The following is a 26886-nucleotide window of genomic DNA, read 5'->3' on the forward strand; positions in this document are numbered from 1 at the left end:
TAGCACAATATCATCAAAACACAATAGCGACAACAGGTATGTCAAAATACAAAATACAATACATCATAGACTGCATTTAAAAGGCAGTGAAATGTAATCCAGAATGTGTTTGTTGAAGAAAGCAGCTGCAGCTAGCTGTGATGACTCCTTTTATTCTAAGTTTAAGATAATTTAAAGACATATGGGTTGTGGCTATAAGCTTGGTCTGCAGGTCATTCAGGACCAGGGACTATAGCAGAACAGACTTGTTTTGCCTCCGATCTGGTAAAAGACTCTTTAAACTGAAGCCATTTGTGACCTACAATCATGACTGCTTTACTATGATAAAAATTTCCAGCTCAGGTAAGTTGGAAATATACCTGAGAAGATCTTACAGACTAGAATGTACCAGTGTTGTGACCGAGGCAAAGTGAGGGATAGCCGTCTTGCCATGCTGTATAAGGTTCAATGACGGGTCCTGAAGACAGTTTTTGTGATATATTTCAGGGCTGAGTGATACAGGGGATCAAGTTCAGACAAAGTGGACGGTGAGGCAAACCTATAAATACCCCAAATCTCCAAAATCAGTCTAAGTCAGGAATGAGTAACTAAGCATTTTCTCGATGCCGTGGATATACAGGATTTAGCCTATACAGAAAGCCAAACGATCATGTGATAACACCTGCTAGTATTACCAGATAACCTCATATGATTTTGAATTCACACAAGGTGCTATGCATTTTCATTGGACATGTACAATCTATATTTCACTTGAATTTACACAGAAAATTTGACATTATGATGCACACAGTCATTTGTGACTCTACTCTACACAACACAGAAACAATAGACAGCACAGCAAGCACTGATGTACAGTATCAACCTCCTTTTCCTTTTAAGTGTTGATTAAACAAACAGAACTGATTCTGACAAACATTGTCACATGTCATCCATCTTATCATCTTTTGAGATTTCGCTCTTCTGATGGATTTCAGCTTGCTGTTTCTCCAAATGGGTCTCCATGCTGTGTAGCAGTGAGCCACCTGCATCTAAATTGCTCTCAAAACTTTTATTCTCTACCAGAAAAGAGCCGCAAAAACTCAAATACAAACTCAAATCGCGGCGATGCCTATTTGCGTGGGTACTAATATCATCACATGACCTCTGTGTTTGGCACATGACCTATGGAAGGTAATTTGTGGTGGAATTTTTACTTGACAAATGACAGACATTGGCAGATTTTGATGGGATTATGTTCACAGATCACCTCTTCAATTATGACAAATGAAAAGAAGTCTCTGTGTAATACGAGTCCTGTGTGAATTGGTCTTTAGTGTTAAGACGGTAATTAATGCTAAATTAAGTGAAGTTAGATGTTTTCTTAGTAAACAGTTAATGTTTGGAACAATCAGTTTCGATCATTTAATGTATGCTTTAGAACTGAAATAGACTGATGGATTAAATTATCCATATTAAGATTTTCTTTTTCTTACCTAAACTCCTTCACTGACATTATGTACTGGCATTATTTTGGATGTATTAATGTGGCCGTGTTTGTTTTTTTTTTCCATGGAAGCAGAACAAAGAAGGTTTGATCTGAAATCCTAGGGCTGCAGCTTTCCAGACCCTGATGCCGCCTGCTTAATTTCCAGCTGAGCAACACCAAAGTGTGAAAATCAAGCGACAAGCGGCTGACCCAGGGCGGGTCTCTGTGTCTCCACTGCTTTCATTTCATCACATTGAGGGGCAGTGTTTACCATTAACCTGGACGTGTTGGATAATTGTGCCTCAGAGCGATGACTTGTGAAAACCTGCACTCCTTCATAATTCCTGGCACATTTAGTAATGATCATAGTTCACAGCCTTCATCTTAAAATGTAGCACACAGTCAATTTCCTGTCAACATGTTTGTCTTTATTTTATTACAAGTGTGGGCTCTTGTCCGATTTCTTTTCTGGTCACCTAGCTTTTAAAAATATTATTTGAAAAATAGAGCACACAGGATAATTAGGAAAAAAAGGACAAAATAAAAGGTTAATTTGAATCATTTTAAAAAATCATTCAGAAGAGATAGCTCAACAGTGTGTAAACAGAACAGAGGAAGAGTTAATATTTCATGTATTATCACTTCCAAACAGTGAGCAATGTTGGAAAAATAACACAGAAAGCAAAAAATGCAGATGACTCCTGGTACCCTCTCTTGGCAAATACTTTTGAAAATTAGTGCTCCATGACCAGAGAAAAACAAGAGAAAAAGGCTGCTGCATTTGCTTTTCCTCAGGTGGTAGAAATTCTCCAACTACCACAATGCTCTGTGCCATACCTCACCAATAAAGGCTCCCGCTGATGAGTGATATAGTGCAAACTTGTCCATTCGACACAATGGCAGCAAGCTGGAAACCAGCTATCCCATATTACAGTTAAATTGTAAGATAAAACATGTTTTTGAAAGCATTTCAGGCGAGCAATATACAAAAATCCTGGTTTATATTTAATATCATTTGATCTCAGTATTTCAGTTTCTGAGCACTGGTTAGATGGAGGAAGTCTACCACGGTTAATTTACACATAACACCAACACTGTTTTGATACTACTAGGTCTAGTACTACAAATATATACTAATAATACTTATTAATATATTTATTATTATGTTTATTACAATTAACTGATTCAACAGTCCATTCAGTGAGGTGCCTCCATTCGAACTGAGGCTGCTGCTTTGATATATTGTGATCTGCCTTGCACTTAGCATAGCAATACTCAATCCCTTCATCTTGGCCCAATTATGTGAATGACGAGTGCTGATTTATTTGTGCTAACAACCTGCCACCAGAGTACAGGCATCGAGAGTCACTGATTGTCACTATGTTCACCATCGATTCACCAGCAGCTGTAACAACCCTGCCTTTTTTTTTTTAATTGTAGCTACCTTCTACCCCTTTTTCCTTTTTAGTATATGGCTCAATATTGCTAGTCTTGTAGCAATGATGTGCAAAAAGAAGATAGGTCGCTTAAATAGATTTTTCATCAATTGATAAAGCTTGTAAGGACTCAAATGAGTGAGTGAGTAAAGTGAGTAAAGTGAATGGACAACACAGAGAGAACCCGCCATCCGTCGAAGGACTACTGACCAAGTGTTTTCACACCTAACTGCTGTACAGTACAACAACAGTAATTACTGACCTACAACACAGCTGTTGTACTTGGCAGCACCCAGATGTGAGTCTGTGTGTTTCTGCAGACATTCCTTCCCCTTCAATTATTCAACCGGACTACATATTGTGGAAACACAAGTCTTCTTAGAAGGCTTGCCTGATTTAATAAATATTGAATGTAATTTCATCTTTATGTATTCCCATTTTGCTGCTCCATGCAACCAACTGCTACAGCGTGATGACAATTCAACCTACAGTACAGTAAATCCAAAGAGACCCATTACATTCGTTGTTGAAATCAGCCAGTAATAGTGGAGGTTTTTCCTGAGAAACATCTCCAGGCACACTAGCAATTATACATTTTGAATTTTAGGCAGCAGCAACATTGGTTGCTTTAAATAAGTTATGGTTAGCATGAGCAGTAACAGCCACCATAATAACAAAAAAAAACTAAGGCACATAAACCTAGAGTGCTGTTTGACTGTCGAGTAGGAAGTAAAATGCAGAAGTGCCACAGCAATGCTCGCTTAACATGTAAATAAATGGAAGAAAAATAGTATTTAAGGCAAACCAGGTGTTTCAGACATTCAAAGATAGACATCAATGTCAGAAACATTCATATATTATGGACTTAAGAGATACCAAGAAACGTTCAAATGAAACTCTGTGACCTATTATTCCCCTTCACAAGCTGCACTTATGTAAGTGAATCAATATTAATTACATTTTAATCATGTGACAACAGCATGGTCAGTGAAGTCAACCTATGTCTGCATAAATGTTTAAAATCCAGACAAGCAGTGATAAAATTTGCAGCGAGCACAGGAGCAGGTGCTCAATGCAAATGAGTTATTTCAAGATCAGTATGAATTCAATCAGTGGGATAAACTACTGATCATTTCAGGTTTGTAGAATATTTCAGAGGTGTGTTTGTGTGTGTGGGTTGTCCAATGCTGAAGTCAAAGCATTCCATTAATTTCATTACTACTGTACTGCTCAGAATGGCTCGATACCTGAGCCTCCGCCAGACTCACGTCTGCAGAGAGGGAAGAACTCTTTGGGGAGAAAGATCAGAGGCCTCCTTTCTGCTTGCTGCCTTCAAAGTCACGGCTGAAAAACAGCCCAAGTGTGAGTTCAGCAGCTCAGAATTTCAAAACAAAGAGAAAAAAAAGCATCCTACTGAAGCATCTTTGGAGCAGAGTACATGACCAGTGGTTAGAATATAGAGAGGCCTGACTGAAGCTGTCCTCGTGCACACTGGCTGGTCCACTCTACGTCTCTCCTGATTCTCTGCATGAAACAGAGCTGTAGTCAGTTCGACTGTTTGACTTATCAACCATCTGGACTACAGCGTATAGAGGAGTGCTGCAATATGGACATAACTACAACCAGATCCTCAAATTCATTTAGGCAAAAATTAATTTAGCCAACCCTGTTTAACTAACTGAAAGTTGTTTTTTTTCTCTCACGCTTAAAAACTGTGATAATGAAAGCACCCACCAAGATACAGTATGCCAAAATATCCTAAAGGAGCAGTGTAGAAGAAGAAAAAGTAGTGTTAAAGACTGCTGCAACCAGCTGAAACGCTTTTCTTTGTACCAAGGTTCAACTCTTGGTTAGGATCCCTTCAGTGTTCAACGTTCAGAAGCTTTTTAACAAATTATCTGCATACTGAATGAAGCAGATTCACGGTACAAATAAGTGTTTCTCTGATGCTGTTTGGCTTGTCGTAGACTGGCTGTTAGCCCAGCACCTGCTAATGTGTGCTTACCGTTTTACTTTGATATCTCAAGATGCAGACCTCTAAGAGGTTTTCATCATGAGCCAAATTATCCGCAGAGTTCACACCCTCTAAGAAACAAATGTATCTGATGATTTGAACCAGTAAAAACACTGAACAAAGCAGTTTCCCATTAAAAACCTGTTTTTCTAAAACTGTTTGGCTGATGCAAAAATTCAAATGGCCTATTTAGAGCCAGTGTTTGGTTTTTCCATTTTGGGCTATTGTAGAAACATGGCAGTGCAACATGGTGATCTCCTTGGACGAAGACCTGCTCCCTATGAACATATAAACAGCTCATTTAAATGGTGCTTGCCCACTATATGTGATCAATTTGCCTCAATTTGCATCCGCTCTGCTCAGCCAGTCGCTTGTGTCCATCCTACAATCTCTCCGCCCCCGTTTCTACCCTTATCTAACTACACACAAGGCTATTTTATTTACCAAAGAACAACTGGAAATGGCTGATTCACATGAATAATATTTTTCTAACTAGGACACTCACTGAGAAACATGTTTTACATGGATAGATGATCAACTATGATACATTTATCATTAGTTTCACTTTAGCGTTTCCTGGAGGGAGGAGCTGTTTGGAAAATTGTTGAGCTACAGCTGCAGCTTTCGAGGCTGTGCTGATATGAGCACCTGATTTTTGATTTTTGAAATTGTCACAACCTCTCGTCATGCTGCCGGCTTGGTCCGCATCACAGGTATCCCAGCTTGCTTTGTGCAGCAAATGAGTCGTTTCCAACACAGTATGAATGGAAGTGGATTTCTGGTTGCGTTTACGTAGTCACCTATTGTTTGCATGTAATAAAAACACATCACATTTTTATTTTCAGGTGATCATACACTAAAGTAAATATACTTATTATAACACATTCAATTTCTACCAGTACATCCCCCTTAATCCTACACACTGGACCTGTAAGCACAGACAAAAACTATATATATTCCTTATTATCATTAAAACCAAACCAACCAACAACAAATCAACACTAATAACAAATCAACACTAATTAAACTAATGCCATTTTTTTATGTGCCCCTTACAGTACCAACCATTTAGAATTTAGCTAAAAATATAATATTAAACGTTTTAAGGTTCAGCTAAATATTTTAGGCCCGAATCCATCCTGAACACACGTCAGACAAGTTAGATTATTGTATTTCAAGTCTTAACACCTTAATAAAGCATATAATTACTTCTTTAATACACTCTGTTTATAAGGAAAGAGTTGCTCATGTGCATCTGAACTAGTTAAAGAAGTCAACATCTGTGTCAATGCATGAATATGTGCAGTGGCAACAGGAAAAGGGAGGAAAAAAGTTGAGCTCCACGCTGAGTGATAAATACCCACCATTTGTTATGCTGAAAGAGAGAAGGAAGGTTCTGCATCCAAATGTGTGCTTCAGGGCACCTCTCTTTGTTTCTGTGGCTGGCCCTTTGAAGGGTCACATTTCAAAGAAACGTAGACTGAGTATGAAGCTATTACACACTGATGCTGTTGAATATTTGCACGGCACAGAGCCGAGGAAACAGTCAAACAAATGTGTCACTTCAGACACTAAATTGCCATGCAAGAAATGAAAGGGAAAATAAATTTGGTAATAGTTTGAAATGCCTGAACAGGTCTCCTCAGTGAAGCTCAATACAGTGTTTTAACTATATCCACAAATAGAACAAATAACTGTTTCCGTATGTCTTTAACAGTATGATGACACTATGTGCCACCACTGTGGAGAGAATCATAAATCCTCCCACGCTGACATTTCTGACTGCTTTTTCATATCTCGACACAACAACAGCTGGTGGCATGTGGGATTTGTTGCTGACTCAATAGTACAACTGAGATAGCCACACATGTTTATTCAGTGAGTGATATTTTAGGGCTGTGCCTCCAAACCCCCAGGCCACAGAAAATTTGCTACTGTACCGCACAGCCTGGGAATGATTTGATTTGGCAACAGAGTGGAATATTAATGATATCATTTTATAGCCGATTATAAGCTATTTTTTTCTGTAATACCTCAAACTTGGTGCAGTCTGTCTGTGCTGCATCTTTCCACATTACGCCCTGTCACGCCCCTAACAACTGGATACTGACTGGCCTGGCTGTTATTAGATAGAAAATCCAATTTTGTGCAAAGGTGGCCAAAGGGTAAAGCTGAGGTGTGACAAACAAGTGGCCATCATCGCAGCTAACACACCTGCCAATCAACCAAACATGACCCCAGACATAACCCCTGCTTGAGCCTGAATGCTTTAATCATAGACTGTATAAAAGTAATGGCTCTAGCCACAGTGATGACACCCACTGGTTTGTGTACTCCCATTTAAAAGCCTTGATTTCAGCATTTTTGGCACAAGTGACTATATTTGGACAAGAGGTTAGAACTGTTTAGGAGCAGACCTGACTCAACTGGTCTTCATGCAAATATGCCACATATTTTTATAAATCACACTGAAAAAACAACTACAACATGGCAACAACTACAATGCCGAACTTGTGGCTTCAAAATCGCAGTCTACAAACCAACGGATGATGTCATCCATTATTCAATCTATGGTCAATCCTTAAACAAAGGAAAACAATCGATAACAGAGACCAAACTGTACAGTTGAGTTCCAGTAGCAGCGCTGTGTGCGTAAGAGTGTAAAAAGCCATCAATAGACGACAAAGAGAGCTTGCAGTAGCCTATACAATGATGGTACATCCTGATTTTATGTCATCATTTATTCACTGAATCAGTTTTCGCGCCCTTAATAATATCAAACTTTTATCAATACACCAACTTTTCTATCTCCCCAAGTGTTTTGCGAAATTACAAGATTTTGTCAAATTGGCTTTGTTTCCACCGGGTTTTTGTTATGTGTACTTTGAAAATGCAAACAAAAGAGACTGATGGTAACACACCCATAGGCTGTGGTTACACTTCGCGGAGAGTGGCCCTGCCCTTTAATATGGGTAACTTTAAGTCTTACAAATATTAAATAGTTGAGTTATATAGAAATGAACTCCCAGTACAGTTGTCATGAATGAGTAAATTAGCTACAAAGCCCTTATAAAGACCAAAATTATTATTATTATTTTTTGCACCAGGTTGTAGACGTGTGGTTAAAATCTGCCAATGCCATAGCTAGAATAGAATAAATTTTGGTTTTACTTAAGATTAACTTTAATGTATTCCATTTTTTGAAGGAATATGCAGGTATTGCAGATGGTGCATTTTAAGGTGCTAGACTACTCATGTTGGTAGTTGCTAAGCTTACGGTTGTCAAAAAGGAAGGTTATACTTTCCAAAATGATGTCCCTCTTCATCAGCATTGGGTTTGAGCTTTAATCATCTAAATGGAGGAAAAACACATAAAAGCTAAAATAATTCTGTTCAACCGTCTGCACTGTATGACATCTGTGACTCATTAAGATTTGTTTAAAGTGGGAAAGAATGAGCAGTCATCTTGGTTTGACAGATAAAGAAATGAAATGCAAACTTTCACATTATACTGATTCCGTTAAACAAACCATAAGCAAAATACTATTCTAGAAAGTTGCATATCGCCACTATGATGGATAATGCAAGCAAATGTACAGTATTTAGCTCAGACTAATAAATGAGTGCCTACATGTCACATTGCTCATTTTCAGGCGAGGTCAGTTTTTCAGAGGAAAAGACTCAAGCTCAGATTTTTTTTTTCTTTTTAAACATACAGATTTGACACTCAAATGAAGCGAGGGGGAGGAAAAGACATGGACAGTTGAGAGGATAGATGAGTGTAAATGTTGAGGTGCAGCTTCTGTCCCTCAGAAACTTGCTGCACTTTTGAAGCATGTGTCTGTGTTTTGCCATCTGGGCATTTCTGCCTGCCAATGCAGCCTGGCTTATATTTAATTTAGGTCTTGATTTTTGTTCACTTTTTGATCACGCTGATATATATGCAACTTTGAGAAGGAAAACAAACAACAAAAAGGCAAAAAAAAACCGAAACCTTTTGCTCTGTTTGCCTGAGGGAAAAGGTGCTTTTATAAAAGGGATTTCATTTTTTTCTGTTTACATAGTTTACAGCTAATCTGGCCATTTGTTTTCAAAGTACTTCTTGCAACAACTGTAAGTCCCCATAACAACACATGAGACCATGTCATATGCTTTCGAGAAACATTTTAGGAAGTGAGAACGGTGAGCTCCCTGAAGACATGCCAATAAGGCAATTATGGTCATTGCTCCTGAGGAAACTGTAGACAAAACCAACAATGCATTTTCCTCTGAGCACAGTGCCATGGGTCTGAGTGTGTGTGTGAGAGTGTGTGTGCCTGTGATGATGTTTTGGAGTTAGGCCAGGGGATTACTGGGGTAAGAAATGTGCTTTTTGCTCTCATTTACCTTTGAGACATGGCATTTGAGGGCACATACCCTGTTAGCAGTGCAACTCAACAGTATCAGATGGAGCCGATGGGAACTAAACTCAGCAACAGAAACCTTGCTGTAGACAGCGTGGTGGTTATTTACCCCTGGAACCAAAAAAGGTTTATTTTAACTCAAAGAGACAAAGGGCTGCAAGCTCATGTGAGAGCCATACTTTTTTCACCCCCACAAACTAAAATGTACACATTTTCCTACACAGAGCTGTGTAGAGTTTAAGAAATATATGAATGTGGTTTTATTACTATTTTTAGGAACAGAGATCACACTTCGAACAAATCCCATTTCCTTCTAAGAGCACTGAAACTCACCTGATCTATTCTGCCCCCAAAGCACATTGGGCACTCTATCCGAATCTGAGTTTACAAAGAGACGCCCCGCCCATTCAGTGTCTGAACTCCCCCAGTTCCCTCCCGTGTTCCCACCTTCAATCATCCATCATCACACTCATCTACCCACCCGTCCATGACCTGCATTTCTGCCCTCATCCTTTTATCCATCATGAACAAATATTGGTGATGGTCAACAAAAAGTTGTCAAACATCAACACATATTGGATCAAGGTTACGTCGACAGCTAAATAAGGTTGCTGTTACGTTACAATATTTGGAAACCTTGTAATCCCTTACCCCTCACCTCCACCTTCATATTTTCATCCCTAGCCCAATATCTCTTCATTTCGTCATTCCTTGATCCTGAACCATTAATCCCTCACCCTTCAGCCTTCGATTTTCAGCCTCTCATCCTTACCTCTAGACCTTTAATCCACCCAAATGCAATAATTCAAAGCTTTATCTTTATAGTCGTGATCTTTGTTGGTCATTTAGACCTTGTGAATTGTTCAAATATTTAAGTTAAGAACTTTACTCACATGCAAACTGCAATAGAGAGTCTTGACTCAGGACTGTCCCAAAGTTGTTCTTTGCTTTACACTGGTACTTCCCGTAGTCGGTGACCTCACTGGCATTGGTAATAATCAAGTTTCCATCAATGAAGCTGTAGCGATAGTCTGCCTCAGCATCCACTTCTGTCCCATTGATGTACCAACTGAAAAACACAAGAGGAAGAGGGTGAATTGATACATTTGTAATGAATGACACCCTAATGAGCTGTGAAAGTAGGACTGCAATTAGAAGACGGATAGATATATGTCACACCTGTACGTGGGCGGTGGATTCCCCCGTGCTTCACAGTGCAGCACCACTTTCTTTTCATCAGAATCCAAAGGGAAAATAACGTTGTCTGGCTCGTGGATAAAAACAGGCCCAAACTCTTCACTTTCTATAAGGGAAAAAGAAGATAAAGACAGGGATGATTGTAATTATGGCAACATGTGTGCCACTCATTTTTAACATCCAATTACGTTTTCTATTATTCCCCAGTTTGGTTAGTGCATAAACTTTCTACCGAGCTCACAAAATACACTGTGACTAGAAATACTGCCATGCGGTTGTATGTCTCTATGCACCAAACAAGTTGCGCTTACATTTTACATTAATGTCTGTGAAAACATGGATGCCTTCCACAAATCTTCCCTCGGGCAGCAAAGAAGGTCTATACAATAAGCAGTTTCAAGTCACCAGTTGAGTATCTGACCAAATATCTCCCCTTCTGTTCCTGATCTATGACATTGAGTATTTGCCAGAAAAGGTTTTTTTTTGCAGAACATTATGTTGACACAGTTGATTTGGCATATGAATTCTTGATTTATTGCCAAAAACATGTTTTATGAGTTCACTGTGACCTGGACCTTTGACCAAAAATTTCAAATTAGTTCCTTCCTGAGTCCAAGTGGGTGTTTGGGCCAAATTTGAATAAAATCCCTCACTGTGATCTTGAGATATCACATTTATAAAAATGAGACGAATACAAGGTCAGCGTGGCCTTGACCTTTGACCACTAAAATTTTACCAACTTATCCTTGAGTCCACTGGGCCATTTGTGCCAAATTTGTTAAAATTCCCTAAAAGTTTTCTTGAGATATTGCATTTACAAGAATGACACAGAAGAGGTCAAAGTAACCTTGACCTTTGACCTGTCATCACCAGAGTCTTATCAGATTAACTTTCAGACCAACTGGATGTTTGCGCCAAATTCCTTCAAGGCGTTCTTGAGATCTTGTAATGACAAGAATGCTGCAGATGGACAGATGGAAGGACAAACCAAGAACATAATGTCTCTGGCCCCGGCTGTTGCAAGCGGAGGCATAGCAATAAAAAGAGTGCAGTTTCTGCAGCGAACAACAAATTTTTGACAGGTGATGATTTTATTGTGTTATATCGGATAACTCAGCTAGTTTCTCAAAATTAGGAAGCCACTCTAGTAATCCTCACAGCCAGAGTCTAAATTTGTTTTCACTGAGAAAGCCTAGAGGTGCTTCCAAAGGAGAAATAATAACTTCTTACGCCAGAAATAACCTATTGTTATGATACACTTAACCTCGTTGGACATATGGTGAAAAATTTAGAAATTCCGCACCTTTAAGCTCGACCTCAAAGCTATTGTCCAATTACTTTTATATCTTTTGTACTCGCTGTTGTTTGCCTTAAGGTGCCAAGAGATGAGCCAACAATGCTGTTAACACGAGCTTTAACCCAGTGTGTCCAAGCTTTGCAGTAAAATATCTTGGCCATGTTTGGGTGTGAACACATCCACTGTGGCTTTTTTTCCCACAATTAACTAAATTCACATTAAAGCACATATGTTCAAACAACAGTGTCCAGTAGTATCTTTAGTGCCAACATACTATTTATTATCTCTTTTTATTAATCTATTTCCATCCTTTTTTTAGAATAATTAAACCACTTTTTTATTTGTCAGGGGGGAAATGCTACAACAACCCAATTTTCCTTTTTCTGTCAGTCCTCCAACACTATTTATTGTGCTCCTAATAGTCTGTGGCAGGCCTGTATATTATTTTACTTTATTTTTTAGGGTATTTTTTAAATAACAAATTTAACAAGCAAAATTACAAAAAATATAACAAGCAGTAAAAATGTTATCCTAAAACAATAACCCCATCTGAGAATCACACACTGGTAAATTCTGTGAAACTACTGTAAATAGCTACTATCTTTGGCCATTAATATTGTATTACTCATGACTTCAATGACATGGCATACTGAAGGTATTCGGCAAGTATAGAAATTTGACTTGGGGAGCAGTGACGATATATCATTTAAAGGTCCGATATTGTAAAAAAGACAAAAAACAATTTGTAAAGTATTTTCTGACATAAACCAGGTATAGGTGTTAAATAAATACTGTAAAGGCATCAAAACATCCAATCTACAGAGAAATGCACACAGTCTGTATTCTGTAAGTGTGCCTTTAAACAAGCCATTAGGATTTCTGTGAAGTTGTGATGTCACAACTGCTACATAAACATGCTAAATGAGTCCCTTCTTTTGCAGTTTTTCCCCTTACTGCAATGATGCGGTGCAGAGAAGCAAAAAGCACAGATATGGAAAAAACACTGACCAATCATAGCAGACTGGGTTTCTTTGGGAGAGTGGGCTTAAAGAACATCTAAAACAGAGTATTTTAGTCAAAAGGGTGAATAAATGTATATTCAGGCACACCGTATAAGAAAAATGTTTTTTGAAAATTAAAGCATGTAAACATGTTCTGGTAGCAACCAAGACTAAAAGTATGAGCCTAAAAATGAGCATACTAATGGACCTTGAAGACAATGGGTGCAATCCACCATCAATTTTGTTAGATGTAGTATTGTGCTGAGGAAGTGCTGTCACGCTGTTGTCAATGTTTGTGCCTAGGGGGGTGCAGTGTGCATGAGGTACACATGGAAACAGAGTGCAAAACATTATCAGGAGTGGATAATAATGATCATGAAAAATGATCAGATCAATATATACATACAGGAATATGCAAACAGCAATCTCCCATAGCCATGACAGGGACCATACCGGCATAATTACAGCAAAATACAATGTTTGCATGCACATACGGTAAGATAACATAAGGTAATTGCCTGACGGAGGGAAGCATTTGCTTTCTGCTGCAAACAAAATGAATGCTATTATGATTCCTAATCTACGGCTGCATGAGGTCTGTTTTTAAAGGGTTAGAATGTTGTCAAAAAGGTTAAATACATAATTGACAGATCTCTCTTTAATATGATCTGGGGGGAAAAAAAACACTAATAAAACCCAGATGAGATTAGACAAGCAAGAAGGTCCAAGGTATGATTACAGTAAAATAACTTAATCAATAACTAAAGATTTCAGTGAAAGCTTGCTTATGTAATGTAAAATGTGTGAGATGTTATTCAATACCTACAGTGCCAGTATAACTGCATCTTCGCCAATGCCGTTTCTTGATCTAAAGTGCACTCACTGGTAATTTAAAGTGGTTCTCAAGTAAGATTTGAACTCTCCTCGGCACAAATGCACCCACATATCGATATGCTTGTTGGTCCACTATTTTCTGCCTGACAGTCCCTGTTTCAATTCTCTTCTTCTCTTTCGGAGTGCTCTACTCTTTGATCTAACCTTCTGTTAACACAGAAGTGATGCACTTATTGTAGAGGGTTTCTCAGGCATATTGCATCTCAGAATTTCAGACGACAGCTGAATCTTGTGTCTTTTGTTTCTTTTTTTATGCAGACTTTAAACCAAGGTAACATAGTTAGTGATGTGCCCTTTGTGTTTGTGATGGCACATTACAGCAGCTGAATACAGTATATAGACATGCATGCTGTTTGTTTAAAACGGCATCATTACATTAAATATGGGTAACATTATATGTGATTGTTGTGAATAATACAACAATGCAAGTCACCAGTCTTGAGTACTTCTCTCAATTTAGGAATGATCTGACAACAACAGAAAAGAATCATTGCTCTTTTCTCAGGGTATGTATAAACTCAGCAACCCTTTGTCAGCGATTTACTGCTCTGCAGGGAAATAAAAAGCTTTTGAAATAATACCCTAATCAGTGGAGGAAAATGAACCGATATTAAGTTGCAAACCTTGCTATGCATATAAAGCAAAGCAATTCACTGCTTGTATTGTTTCTTGTGCTAAACTAGAATTACTGCCTCACAGTTGTGTGCCCCCGCCAACCACTCAAGTTGCAGTTTACATCTATGTCTCTCCAGACTCATCTATAGCCATGACAGTAAACAATGTTTCGGATATGAATATTGCTGCAACAAAGGTACATATTCTTAAGCCTGGATGCTGCACACACATTCTCAACCCTGTAGCACACAGTATCTATACAATCAGCACAGTGTCAAGGGGGACACCAAAGATTCAGTGTTAGATTCATGTATAAAGATTCAGCCCATTGATTTCGAGGGGGGTCAAAAACTGACGCTTTGTCACGCCTCAGGGCATCTGATATCTACATCCATATTTAACATCCTATAACCTAAGAAACATGCATTTTTTTAAAACTAAAAATATAATCTTTTTCTAAACCTAACTACCTGTTTTTTGCCTAAACTTAACTACAACCATTTCTAGCATTAACCATGTGTTAAAATATGTTCCTGTTGTGCGTCGCACAGATACACCAGATACACTATTTATTTATTTTATTAAGGTATTGCACGAGAATGTGACAGACAGACAACAAGAAAAACCTAATGCCTCAGCTGAGGCAAAAAAGTAGCACTAGAATACTTTATTTTTCTCCTATCTATCCATACCTACAGTACCTACATTCAACAATACCAGTGTGCTCCACCTGCCACCATTTAACTCAAGGAGTGGGCCATGTTAATTTTATTTTAAAATATAACAATGAACTATCAGGGGCCAGCAGAGCATCAGGAGGACAGATACCAAATGTTTGCTGAAGTCTGTGGGTCACAGAAAGGCCAGAATTATATATTATTATATATGATCTAAAACGGTGGGATGAAGCTTTAAAGGGAAACAATTCCCATAATGTTCACCTGATGTGGATGTCAACACCCTCAAAATTAAAGCTGAGTGTTGACACTTACACACTCAAAGTTATAACTTCATTTTGAATCCAGTGTGCTAAAGCAGAAAACAATGAAAAATAGTATTTTTGTCTTTTCTGACAGCACTCTACTTCTGTTTTACAGGTAAACCTGATATATATGAGTGAAGACAATATGGTGTACAGTAGTGAGACATTAGAAAAGGCTGTGGATTCTGCTTCAGATGACAGGTGAAACTAACTGTGGATTAGATTGACATCAAAATAATCAAATAAAGGGACAATCAAAGCAAAAAACATCCTTATTCTCTCGATAAGTTACTATGGTATAAGTACGACAATGCAAAAAGAGGTGTTCCTACATGTAAATAAATGCTTTGGTCATAGTTTATTGTAATGCTGTTTTGTAGGACATCTAGTTGCTTGATTATTGCTTAATTGGAGCTGTGTCCACCTACAAAACATGCTGTGACCATCTGAAAACATGAAAGACATGGATGAAATACAAACAGATATCAGTGCTTGAAGACATATGGTCTGTGTGTGCGTGTGTGCGTGTGTGTGTGTGTGTGTGAGAAGGAGAGAGAGAGAGAGAGAGAGAGAGAGAGAGAGAGGGCGAGAGTAAACCACAGGCACAAAAGCATAGAAGTTGTTTAAATCACTCAACTTCAAGTGCCATGGCCATCTGTCAGTCACAGAGCCAAAAAAAGCAATATCCCCTTTAAGCCACCAAAGGTGTATTACTTTTTGGCATCCATTTCATCCACCGAACATCAATCCAGTGCAGTGGTATAATGCTCTTGTCACCACTGACAATGGAGAGACATTACTCTCACCTTGGTTATAGAGATGTAAGTCATTTTACGGCTACATAGTGATAATGCTGTCAGAAAGTAAGAAAGACAGAAAGATCGGCAGAGAGGCGCAAAGAGGAGTGAAGAAGAAAAAAGGTAAAAAAGAAAGAAAAAGAAAAACATTTACTTTCAATATATTCTGCCTGTTTTTACTGTAATGTGAATGACTCATTACACCCAATATGTGCTCAGATCCTTCCTGCCAATTCAGCAGCTACTTCAGATTTGCATTAATTAGGCACTCCAGCTGTAATAAGCATGATGTGATTAATCATATATTAAAGCATCAAAGTGTCATTATATCCTTGATTATTCATACTGTAAGTCACGATGTGAGCAAGTGACCGATGTAGATTCATGACAGTATGTATCCATGCTGTGTTTGTGATATTAAATCTTCCCTTTTGACAAAGATGTCCATCATATCTATATTTTCTATACTGACAGGAACACACAGAGAGCTGGATATTGCTGTGATCCCACTTCAATTTCACAAAGGGCGTGACCCTGGTCACTGCAGACCATGGATGGTGATGATGGATAGGTAAGATTCATTTCCAGACCAGATCTAAACAGGCAGGAGGCCTGCGCACATAAAGTGAGACCAGAGTTGGCAGACTGTTGGCAGAGAGCAGAGATAGCAGAGTGCATTTACACCGGTCATGTTCTGGGGGTTTCTTTCCAACTCTGTGTCCAGTGTGTCCAGCCTTTTAGTTTGGTTCGTTTTGGCAGGTGAGAACAATGTCATCTGAAGTCAAGTGACACCTCCTGTTCGCACTAAGACTACCTGAAAATTCAAGTCTCAGTCCTGCACAGTGTGATTACGAGGCAGTCGGTCAGAGCTGAGAGGGTAATCCTGGACTAATAACAGGAAAAAGCACAAAAATGCAAAGCTCTCTTGGCAGAAGGAGGCAGATGCTGACATTTTATAGCGAGCAATAACTCCTAACAAAACAAACCGAAGGCAAATCACTCTTTACAGATAATCATATTCAGCTTCCTCTTCCCGTTTTCTTAACTAATGAACACCACAGTGGGTAAATTATGCCAAAGTATACACAAGTGTTCATTATCCTTGGCCAAAGCTGCAAGAGAAATATATGCAGGAGGTCTCTGAGTTGTACTATTAATGAGCTATTTTGCGGGGTTATTTACCTAAATGCACAGTTTGTTTGTGAGTATGAATGTGAACTTTAGCAACCCAAAGAGCAAAACTTTTCCATTTTGGTTCAGACAAGAGCAAACAAACTGTAGGTTTGACCGCACCATTAGTTTTACCTTCACTCCTGTAGTCCTCCTGAGAGCTGAGCAGACTCAGGGCTGACAGGGGATGACTGGAGAAAGCAGGCCAGTCAGGAGTCACCAGCCCACCGCCGTGGTGTTGTCGAGGTCTGCTGCGCGAGTTGAGCACTGACGAGCTGTCTGGTTTCATTCGTAATACCGCTGCATATGATATAGGCCGTGCTGCAACAGCTCTTGCAAAGTCTGGGGAAAAAAGGTGAAACACAGAGAAGAGTTACATCATATATAAACTTTTACTTTATAGTGTTAGTTTACTCTGCACACTGGTCATGGGAGAGTGATCCCTCCTTTGTTGTTTTTTATCTGAGGTTTTATCTCTTTTTTTTCATATTAAGGTCCAGTGTATAGATTTAAGGTTCATCTATTGGCAGAATGGCATATCATATTCATATCATATTTTTGTTCATTAATAATCACCTGGAAATATGAACTGTTGTGTTTTTGTTATCCTAGAATCAGAGTTTATAACAAATCCACAGTAAATAATGAGCGGGCCCTCTTCCAAGGAGTCTGCCATGTTGTTCTACAAAAGCCCAGAATGGACAAACAAAACACAGTCTCAATAGGGCCATTGATGTTTTGCATCGGCCACCACAGTTCTCCTACATACAATTCGCATTCTCACCACTAGATACCACTAATTCCTACTCATTTTAAAGGGTTTATTGGGGAGTTTTTCCTCTTACAATTCAAGGGTCTAAGGCGAGAAGATGCTGTATGTTATAAAGGTTGTAAAGGCCCTTGAGGCAAATTGGTGATTTGACTCAATTACAGGAATTAATTTGAGTAAAATTAGTCTACTACTCAAAGGGGATAAAGATTTGGCCTGAAGTATGGTGCCTTGGATAAATATCTATAAAAAATATCTTAAATCAATGCCCAATTGGTGAAAGAGAATCTAGCAAATGCTAACCTTACAGTCAAGATAGTGGTGAACATAACAAAACAATGTTTGGCTCATAACACATTTGGTATGAATTTAATGTGCAGATGCTCCAGTCCAAAACGAGACCAAACTTTCCTTTGGATGTCAGTTTTTTAACCATGATAATGAAGCCAAAAATGAAGCCTGCAACAGACAATAAGGCTTCTTGGTTTTAGCCTAGCCAATTGCCAGAAATGCCTTTTTACTCTGCATTTTTTTTGCATGATTTTGTTCGGGACATGCGGCCCATAATGGCTGTGTGAGAGGAGTGAGGAGTCAGCAGTCTGTGATTGTCTAAAATAGTCAAAAAACAGCTGTTTTCAACAACTGTGAATCACCTCAATCACAAGGGATCCTTGAGCATACAGTCAGAAATGTGTACACAAAATATTAGACTAATTGGTCCAGTAGTTTATACTGGATACACATTCACTCACTTACACATGCACATACACTTGACTAAACCTGTGATCCGCTGCAGGTTTATGCCTGGCAGAGATCAGAAATCAGAACACTTATTGTTTGATTTAACAATGTACCTTATTATAAGCTCTGTAATCTACTGTTCTCTGTGCTTTCCTCCTCCTCCTCTGTAAAACTGATATGCTCAACTCACTTTCCCCTCCTACTGCATGAGAAATAATATTCAACAAACTAATGTTTTACAAGGCAGAAATCTTGCTGAACAGAAACACAAAAGAAAAAAAAGTTGAGGCAGCAGGATAAGGGGGTGTCAGAGACAGCTCTGAGCAGAATAGCAGGAAAAACCTAGAATGCATTTCTTACAGTCTGCAGGAAATTTATGTACTGTAGAAAAACATGGGCATAGTTTCTGTGATGTAATAGACTTCTAAAGAAAAATCAAAATGTAGATGTGGAGCTTTGAAGCTTCAGTGAGCCTACATCAATTCCACTTCAGGCTTAATATCCACTTAACAGAGCAATAATTTCCCAAATCAACACCAAGACAATTGTTAAAAAGAGGTGAAAAAGGCAATAAACACCCAACTTCTTATGTGAAAACTTCTTTATTCTCTATTCCTGAAGCAACGCTAGGAGTTCCTCCCCTTTGGTTTCCATAGCTTTTTTGCAGCATAGTCACCATTTACCGTGTAAAGACGCTTACAGATGCTATGACGACGGCAGCGCATGTGGATGATATTAGCCTTCTTCTGGCTAAAAGAGTGAATTTTCATAGTATCTGGTCATTTTAATCAACTCATGCTTCAACTCCAAAGATGTAGCAGGATCAAGGACACATTTTAATAAATCTACCTTGCATCTTGTACCTTGTACAGTGTCACATGCACTTCTTACAAGCTACAACAGATACTTTGCATTCTAAAAACCACCGTCATCAAAGTCTGAAATTGAATAAAATGCAAGTGTAACAGAACAGGAGAAAAAAGGTATGGTAAGGTAAGGTGGATTTATTTACAACATTTAAAAAATGAAATTTCAGCTACTATGACGATTCCATCCAGTTGCCCGTTGATGTTGCTGCTGATGGCATTGTTCAATTCCTGCAGTGCATTTTTTGAACTTGCATCAGAGTCCTTATGGCTTCCAACAGTATCTGCCCATCCACTGCAACAGCTTAAAACAGCTTTCTTTAAAGGAAAGGAGTCCACAGAGATTCAGAGTAATATCCTCTCTGAAATGTAAACTTTACTTGAGGCTGTCACTAGTCATTGCTGTCACCACATAATTCTACCACTCACTTTTAAAGTCAATCCACATTATGTAGGCTAATGTGCCAGCGTGTTGTCTTTTATGATGCTATGAATGCAACAACTCAAGATTACACACACAATTAATTCACCCGTGACAGCCAATCACCAATACATATTTTCCAAGGCAAGTGTACAATACAGAAACAACTAGCTGAAAACAGTGACAACATGGAGCTATTTCTGTTCCGATATAATGCTTAAAGAAAAATGCAAAAGAGAGAAGCTTGAAGCTCAGCAAGAGTCTAATCAGAGTTCTGCAAAGGGGGGTGGGAGTGTTTTGCACTGCATGATAAAGTGCTATAAAAGAACTGAACAAAACTGAGAAATAATTATGTGCCCTTAGGGACTTGTCAGCTGCAAAAATACTCCTATCTTCAAATGGAGAGCGGGCAATTACTGTATTACATATTATGGGGAGAAGCGGAGTAAGGAACTCTATTTGAAATTAAAGGTATTGTGAGTTTGAAGATTGATAAGTAAAGCAATTAGTATTTGGTCGGTAGTCAGTTAAATCATTTATCTTGCTGAGAATCAGCTCTATCGAGGTGTAAACCACATTCCCACAGCAGCCGATGCCCACACTTAGCTGAACAATGCAGATCCTTCCAACTATTTGATAACTGGTAAAGATGAAAACTATGTTAACTCCAGCTTCTAAGACAAAATGTAACAATAAATCTAGCACACTCTTCATTTTAGGCTGATCAGTGAATACATCATGATCATATATATATATATATATTAGTACATTTTGATGTCTAACCCACATTTATCATGCCATATCAATTACCTTAAATCTATACATGCTCAACTGTGGTTTTGTAATACAATGTTTTCCTAACATAATTATTTTTAGAAAGATGTACCCTGTACTCAATGATTTATGCCATTTCTCAAGTTTTTAAAAGAGCTTTAATTACCAGCAATTACTGGGTTTAAAACCTCTCCATCCTATTTATTTTCTCTGACCATTTTTATCAATTTGTCAGCATGTATTTTTTACTAATCAAATCTTTATTTATCTATTTATGTTTTTTTTTTTGTTTTGTTTTTTTAATTTTTGGCCATGCAAATCATTTCTGAGATTTATAATGCTAATCCACCTTCTGATCTGATCTTTCCCACTTTCGCACCATTAAGCAATTCTTTTTGGGCAATTTTGTCCCTCCCATATCAGCCCAGTCGCCAGAATAAAATGTTGGCATTGTATGTTTCTGCAAACCACAGTTGTTTAAAATTTGTATGTTTCAGACATATTTCATGGTTTAGATTACATGTATCAAAGACGAGTTTCTCATCAAAAAAGATGGGATCAGTGGATAGCGTGATACCACTGTTCAAGACAAACAAAAGCACGTTTTTTTTTATGAGAATTTGAGACACATCTAGGCTTGTTTGGCATGACAAAAGAGGGTGTTTTAAGCCAAAATATTTTGCACCTAAACATATAAACACCTTAAAAATAAAAGAATAAGAAAAAAAAAGAAATGTAAATTTTTGACATCTCCGCTACATGTGAAACATACAACTGTAACATAGACTGCAGAAACATATGTTAATGAAATTATTCTGGGGAGTGGGTGGATAACATCATTTTGATCCTCTATTTCAGGATCTCTGAAAATGAGCTGTTAATTATGGCAAGTCTTGATAATGGCCTTCCAAGTGTCACCTACAAACTCATCAACCATCTCTGTCACTGTGATCAAGTTCTAATTTGCAGGAAATGAAGAAGGTAATGAAGAAGGCTATTGGCTGAACATGATGGATTTGATATACTGTACATACAAACATATTTACATATATATATGTATATATGTATGTGTGTGTGTGTGTGTGTGTGTGTGTGTGTGTGTGTATATATATATATATATATATATTTTACTTACTTACCAAACTGTCAGCAGCAAACTAGACTTTATGACACACACTCAAACATCTCTCTGACAATTAAGGTGTCAGAGAGAGTAACGTATATCAATCCTGTTAAATGATGACAGCTGCACCACCAATAGTCAATACAAAAAGGCTAATTTCTCTTACAGTACTAAACAGGAATGTAAACATGTCATATCATCTAAATGCCAGCTGGCATACTTCTGCCATGGTAACACATTAATATGCAAGGAAATTTACACTTGATATGTGATTGATAATAATTAATAGGTTTTGTAATTGAATCATAGCACGCTTAATCTAAATGGTATCGAAACTTGTGATACCCGACCGTCAGCAACACTGGACAAGGAGAAGTAAATTGGAAAAAAAATAGAGGAAGATGTCACAAAAATCTAACAAGATGCATTGAAGCAACCTGTCACTGCAGATTCAGACTGAGCCAAAGCCATAAAAAAATTCCACAGTGTTAATCCCTGTGCATATTTGACATAATGAAAACAACTGAGCCGAGCTATAATGTTCTGTAATATGATTATGTCTTTGTGGTTAGGTTATTCAGTTATGTTACCACCATATGAGAGAGGCGCTGATTTGACTCGATGATCATTTTGAAGGCAGAATTTTAGCAGTGGTGCTTATTGCACAGTGCAACACTGAAAGGTATTTTTAATACTCTCTCTGTCTCCGTTTTAATTATTATTACCAAATTTCCACTCTGGGGATCAATAACGGCTTATCTTAATGTCAGTGCAGGTGGAAGTTAAGTTGGATTGTACTTGATGTATTGAGGAGTCCCTACAGTAAGAAACTGGTAAGCCAGTAACAAATCTTGACTGAAAGGTTGACCCCAATTACAGACAGTGGTAACTGGGGAAATCTGGATCGATTTCTCATTAAGTTCACTCACAAATTCATTATTTTATGATTAGGACTGGAAAAAATTAAACGAATATGTTGCTTGCCTATGGTCTTATCAATAAAAACACCAAAAATTAAAAACATTTCAGTGTGCATATGGAATCTAATTAATGTGGAAATCTTGAAGTACAGAAGTGGAAATTTAAAAATGTAGGTGGTTATTCCTTTTTGTGGATGGAAATAAAATTACATTCTTTTATTTTTATGGATGTTTGCTTGTACATTATAGGGGGATATTCTATCAGTAATAGCAGTTACATGTTGCCTATTTCGTCAAGTGCAAGTTGTATAGGTCTATTTCCCTTTTCTAGAATAACATTTCAGACTGGGGCAAACCCTGACAAATACAGCATACTAAAAATGTCTCCTTTGTTTGTTTGACTACTGAAGCTGACAGACACTTGCTGTTGTCAGCTGTCACCTTCATCTGATAAAAGCAATGACCCTTGCAGATCCCACTGATCCCTATCTTTCAGAGGGTGCGAAATCAGAAACACTCGTTGTTGAAAAGGCTGCACCTGCTGCATTTTAGGGAGCACGAGAGCAACGCCATCGGAGATCGTTTTGGGTCTTAACACCTTCATGATAACATCACCGAAGGAGACAGGGGCCATTTAGGACTTCAACAAAAAACAAAGAGTCAAACATTCCTGTTTCCTTGTCATTATTATCACATGGATAGCAGACCGGGGCTTTACTTTAATGAAGAGTATACTATATAAATTCAGCATTGAATAAGGTCTCTGAGGAGACTTAAATATCTTTGAGACAAACTAACCAACAACCTTTGGTGTAGATATTGGGGAGACATGGGGGTCATGTCCCCATCAATATTTAGAACATGTGCATTTGTCCCCATCAGTAAAATCATTAAGCAAAAGAGGACTTTTATTTGGCCAATTTAGATACATTTACATCAGGAATTGATGCAAAAATGCACAAATTGGTGCAGAAATATTCACCAGAATTTGTTTTAAATATGGTTGTATGAGGTACTTCCATAGACAGTATATCACAAACAGTAGATGGCAGTCTGCACGCCCCCAATTTGGTGAAGCAGGTTGGAGTCCCATATGGAAGCTAAGCAATCTACTGCTGTGGATGGTAAGTTTTTTTGTTTGTTTTTCCAAAGTTACGTATCTATAACTTTATCAAAGTAACGTAATTTATCACATTTGATTAATTTTTGATTGCTCTTCTAACATATGTTTTAAACAGGGCAAAAAAGCTGAAAAGCCCTAAAAACATAAGTGCATGAATGTTGCACTCATTTTTGTCTCAATGGCTTTGCTGACCTACGTTGTCCAAAAATATGCCAAAAGAAGGCATTCCTGAACAGCACAAAGATGTAAAGTGAATGTTTTTATTTTTTTTACATATTTAACCCCTTTGTAATCACCAACATTTTGATTAGTACCTGTAATTAAACTACATACTTTTTTTCTCAGTAACTGAACTGACTACAATTAAATTATTTTGTAATTTAATTACAGTAACTAGTTACATGTAACTACTTACTCAACAAAGAGCCTATAGGTTGAGACTCCAGCCTCTCCAAACTGTGGACGTGCTGACTGATATCCACTGTATGTAATACACTGACTATGGATAAGTACCTCATATAACCTAAATTCCAAAAATTAAAACTATCCCTTTAAGTGTTGTTGATTCTCAAAATTTGCTGGCAGAAGTCCCCAAACCCTGTTTCATACGTGCACCCATCCCCCTAAGTGTTGAAACAAACCCTACACCCTTGCTAACAACAGAGGTGAAGGTGAGAATAAGGGAAGATGACATATTTTAGGTGAACCGAGGGAAGACCTGGGGAAACAGTGAGACTCTCATCTACTTGCATTAGATCTGCTTGTATCAGGTCATTGTGTTGGCACAGCACATGAGACAACGTGCGAGTCTCTGGCTTTTCTGCAGCCTCTGGACGACCGTGGTGTGAAAAATTAATTAGGAAAACATACAGTAAGTAGGTGAGACGCTCATGGGGACTCAAGTAGACAGACATGATTATCCATAGCCTGTAAGATTAATGAAGACCTTCACAGGGAGATTATATTGACTGAAGCTGATTATGCTTGAGACCATTTATTCAGTGGGATATCATTACAGATAGAACAATCCATACATCATATGCAACCTCACCTCACCTCCTATCACAGCAAACTACTTGCTAAAACCCAGTCTTTTTTCCCTGATTCTGGGTGTGCTATGGAAACTGTATGAGTTGATTCAACCTTGCCAGAGTAATGCTGAAACCGCAGTCGTGTTGTATGATGTATGGTATTATGCTGTCATGCCTTTTAATAGGGAGTCTGAAAATCTCTATCCAGCATGTTCAGTTCCTGGTGTATTTTTTTTTTTTTTTATTTAACACCAATATTGGGGGTGAACCATAATTCTGAAGTGACATGACGGATTAGAATATTAAACAAATGACAACAAACTTTAGTAATTGGCTTCAGGCTATGTGGCACATGATAGCAAGACTCTGTTTCACAAACTTTGGCTGCAGCACACAGGCTCATTGTATGTACTTGTGTACTCGGAGGTGCCAAATTCCCAAATCCCCTGGTGCTGATTATAGTGTTGATCACTGTACACACCAAAGACGCTCGACTGCCAAGACTTGAATGTTGAGCCCAACTTGTCATGCTTACAGAAATCAACAATGACTTTTTTTTTTTTTACTTCATTTCCTGGGCTTAAGTTGTGAGTATAAGAGGACAGGCTGTCACAACTCAGGTCCTCCTGCCAGTTGGAGAAACTCCATTAGCCCCTGATGGCGGGACCGAAAATAGATCCCGAAGTTGGTGTATTTGTAAGAATAATGTGAAGAACTGCAATTATTCTTAAGGACATTTGGAATTGCAGTTAACCTCTACTGAATGGGAGTTACTTATCTTAATGTTTATTTTTCAAAGTATACAATTGCAGCAATGTATCTATAGCACAGTCCAGCTCTATGGAGTGCATGCAAATACTCAGCCATTTCCCCGTACGCAACACATACTTCTGGTGCACGACTCTTTTGCCCTTGGCGAAAATGACTTCATGCATCACTTATACAGCACCACACATCTATATTCCCCACAACCCACTTTTAATATTGAGATACCTCAGATTTAGCGGAGGAACATTTGAATTACCATTCCACATTTGACACTCCGAGTAACATTGTATTTCAATCAGAGGCAGACTGCAAGGAAGAAAAAAATGGCCCCAGACATCATACCTGCCCAGCCCACTTTTAAACATGAGAGAGATTTAATTGTGCTGCCCTTGCTGCTGCCGCATGATTTAAATATCGATGGGATGAATAAGGACTGGGCAGCGGAGACAGGTACGGAGGAAAATCAAATAGTACAGGGGAACTGTTGTCTTCACAGTGAGCGTTTTCACAATATTCACAGAGAAGAGGAGGTCAATAATCCATTACACAAGCCATCTTGTCAAAAGTATCATAATAGACAAAGACTGCATCACACCCCTGGGAGTGGCTGCTCACGGCTCCTGCTGCTGCTAATATTAAAAACCAGTTTGAAGTGTGGCACTCTTACTAAAATGTGACATATTTCCGACAGTTGTGGGCTCTAAAAGCATACTCAGCTCTCAGTGCTATTTTGACTCAAGTGGAAAACCACAACTTTAATAGATTTTCTTTGTTACCTACCTACCTACAGTTTATGGTCCATTAATAGCAAAGACAGCATCTAAATACGTATAACTCAACACTGTTGTGTTTAGCATGTAACCAGTTTTAGCTTTTTTTGTTTCATAGTGTAAAAGAACACATCACCCTGCAAGTGACTGTTTGTGTTTGCATTACTTGCCCATGTCATGGTGAATTTGTGAAGAAAACATTGTTTTTCTAGCATATTCCTATGCTCTACTTCCCAAACAGACAGCCCTTTTTTTGACAGGAAACTGAACAGAAAAGTGATGCAGATATCTGAAGTTATCTATGCTCTC

The 26886-nt window shown here is 38.3% G+C and overlaps 1 protein-coding gene across 2 annotated transcripts in view; it reads right to left on the reverse strand.

Moving 5' to 3' along the window:
* cntn5 (contactin 5) overlaps positions 1-26886 on the reverse strand; it is a 151772-nt gene that overhangs the window by 67546 nt on the left and 57340 nt on the right. For both annotated transcript variants that reach the window (XM_088079196.1, XM_042486509.2), the window contains exons 3-5: positions 17407-17613; positions 10498-10621; positions 10212-10387 (exon numbers count right to left, since the gene is read on the reverse strand). In XM_088079196.1, coding sequence (XP_087935322.1) covers positions 10212-10387; positions 10498-10621; positions 17407-17613 — 507 coding nt within the window. The remainder of the gene's footprint in view (positions 1-10211; positions 10388-10497; positions 10622-17406; positions 17614-26886) is intronic.

Source organism: Plectropomus leopardus, chromosome 6, assembly GCF_026936395.1.
Source record: "Plectropomus leopardus strain MGB_pleo_1.0 chromosome 6, ASM2693639v1, whole genome shotgun sequence".
Taxonomy (NCBI): Eukaryota; Metazoa; Chordata; class Actinopteri; order Perciformes; family Serranidae; genus Plectropomus; species Plectropomus leopardus.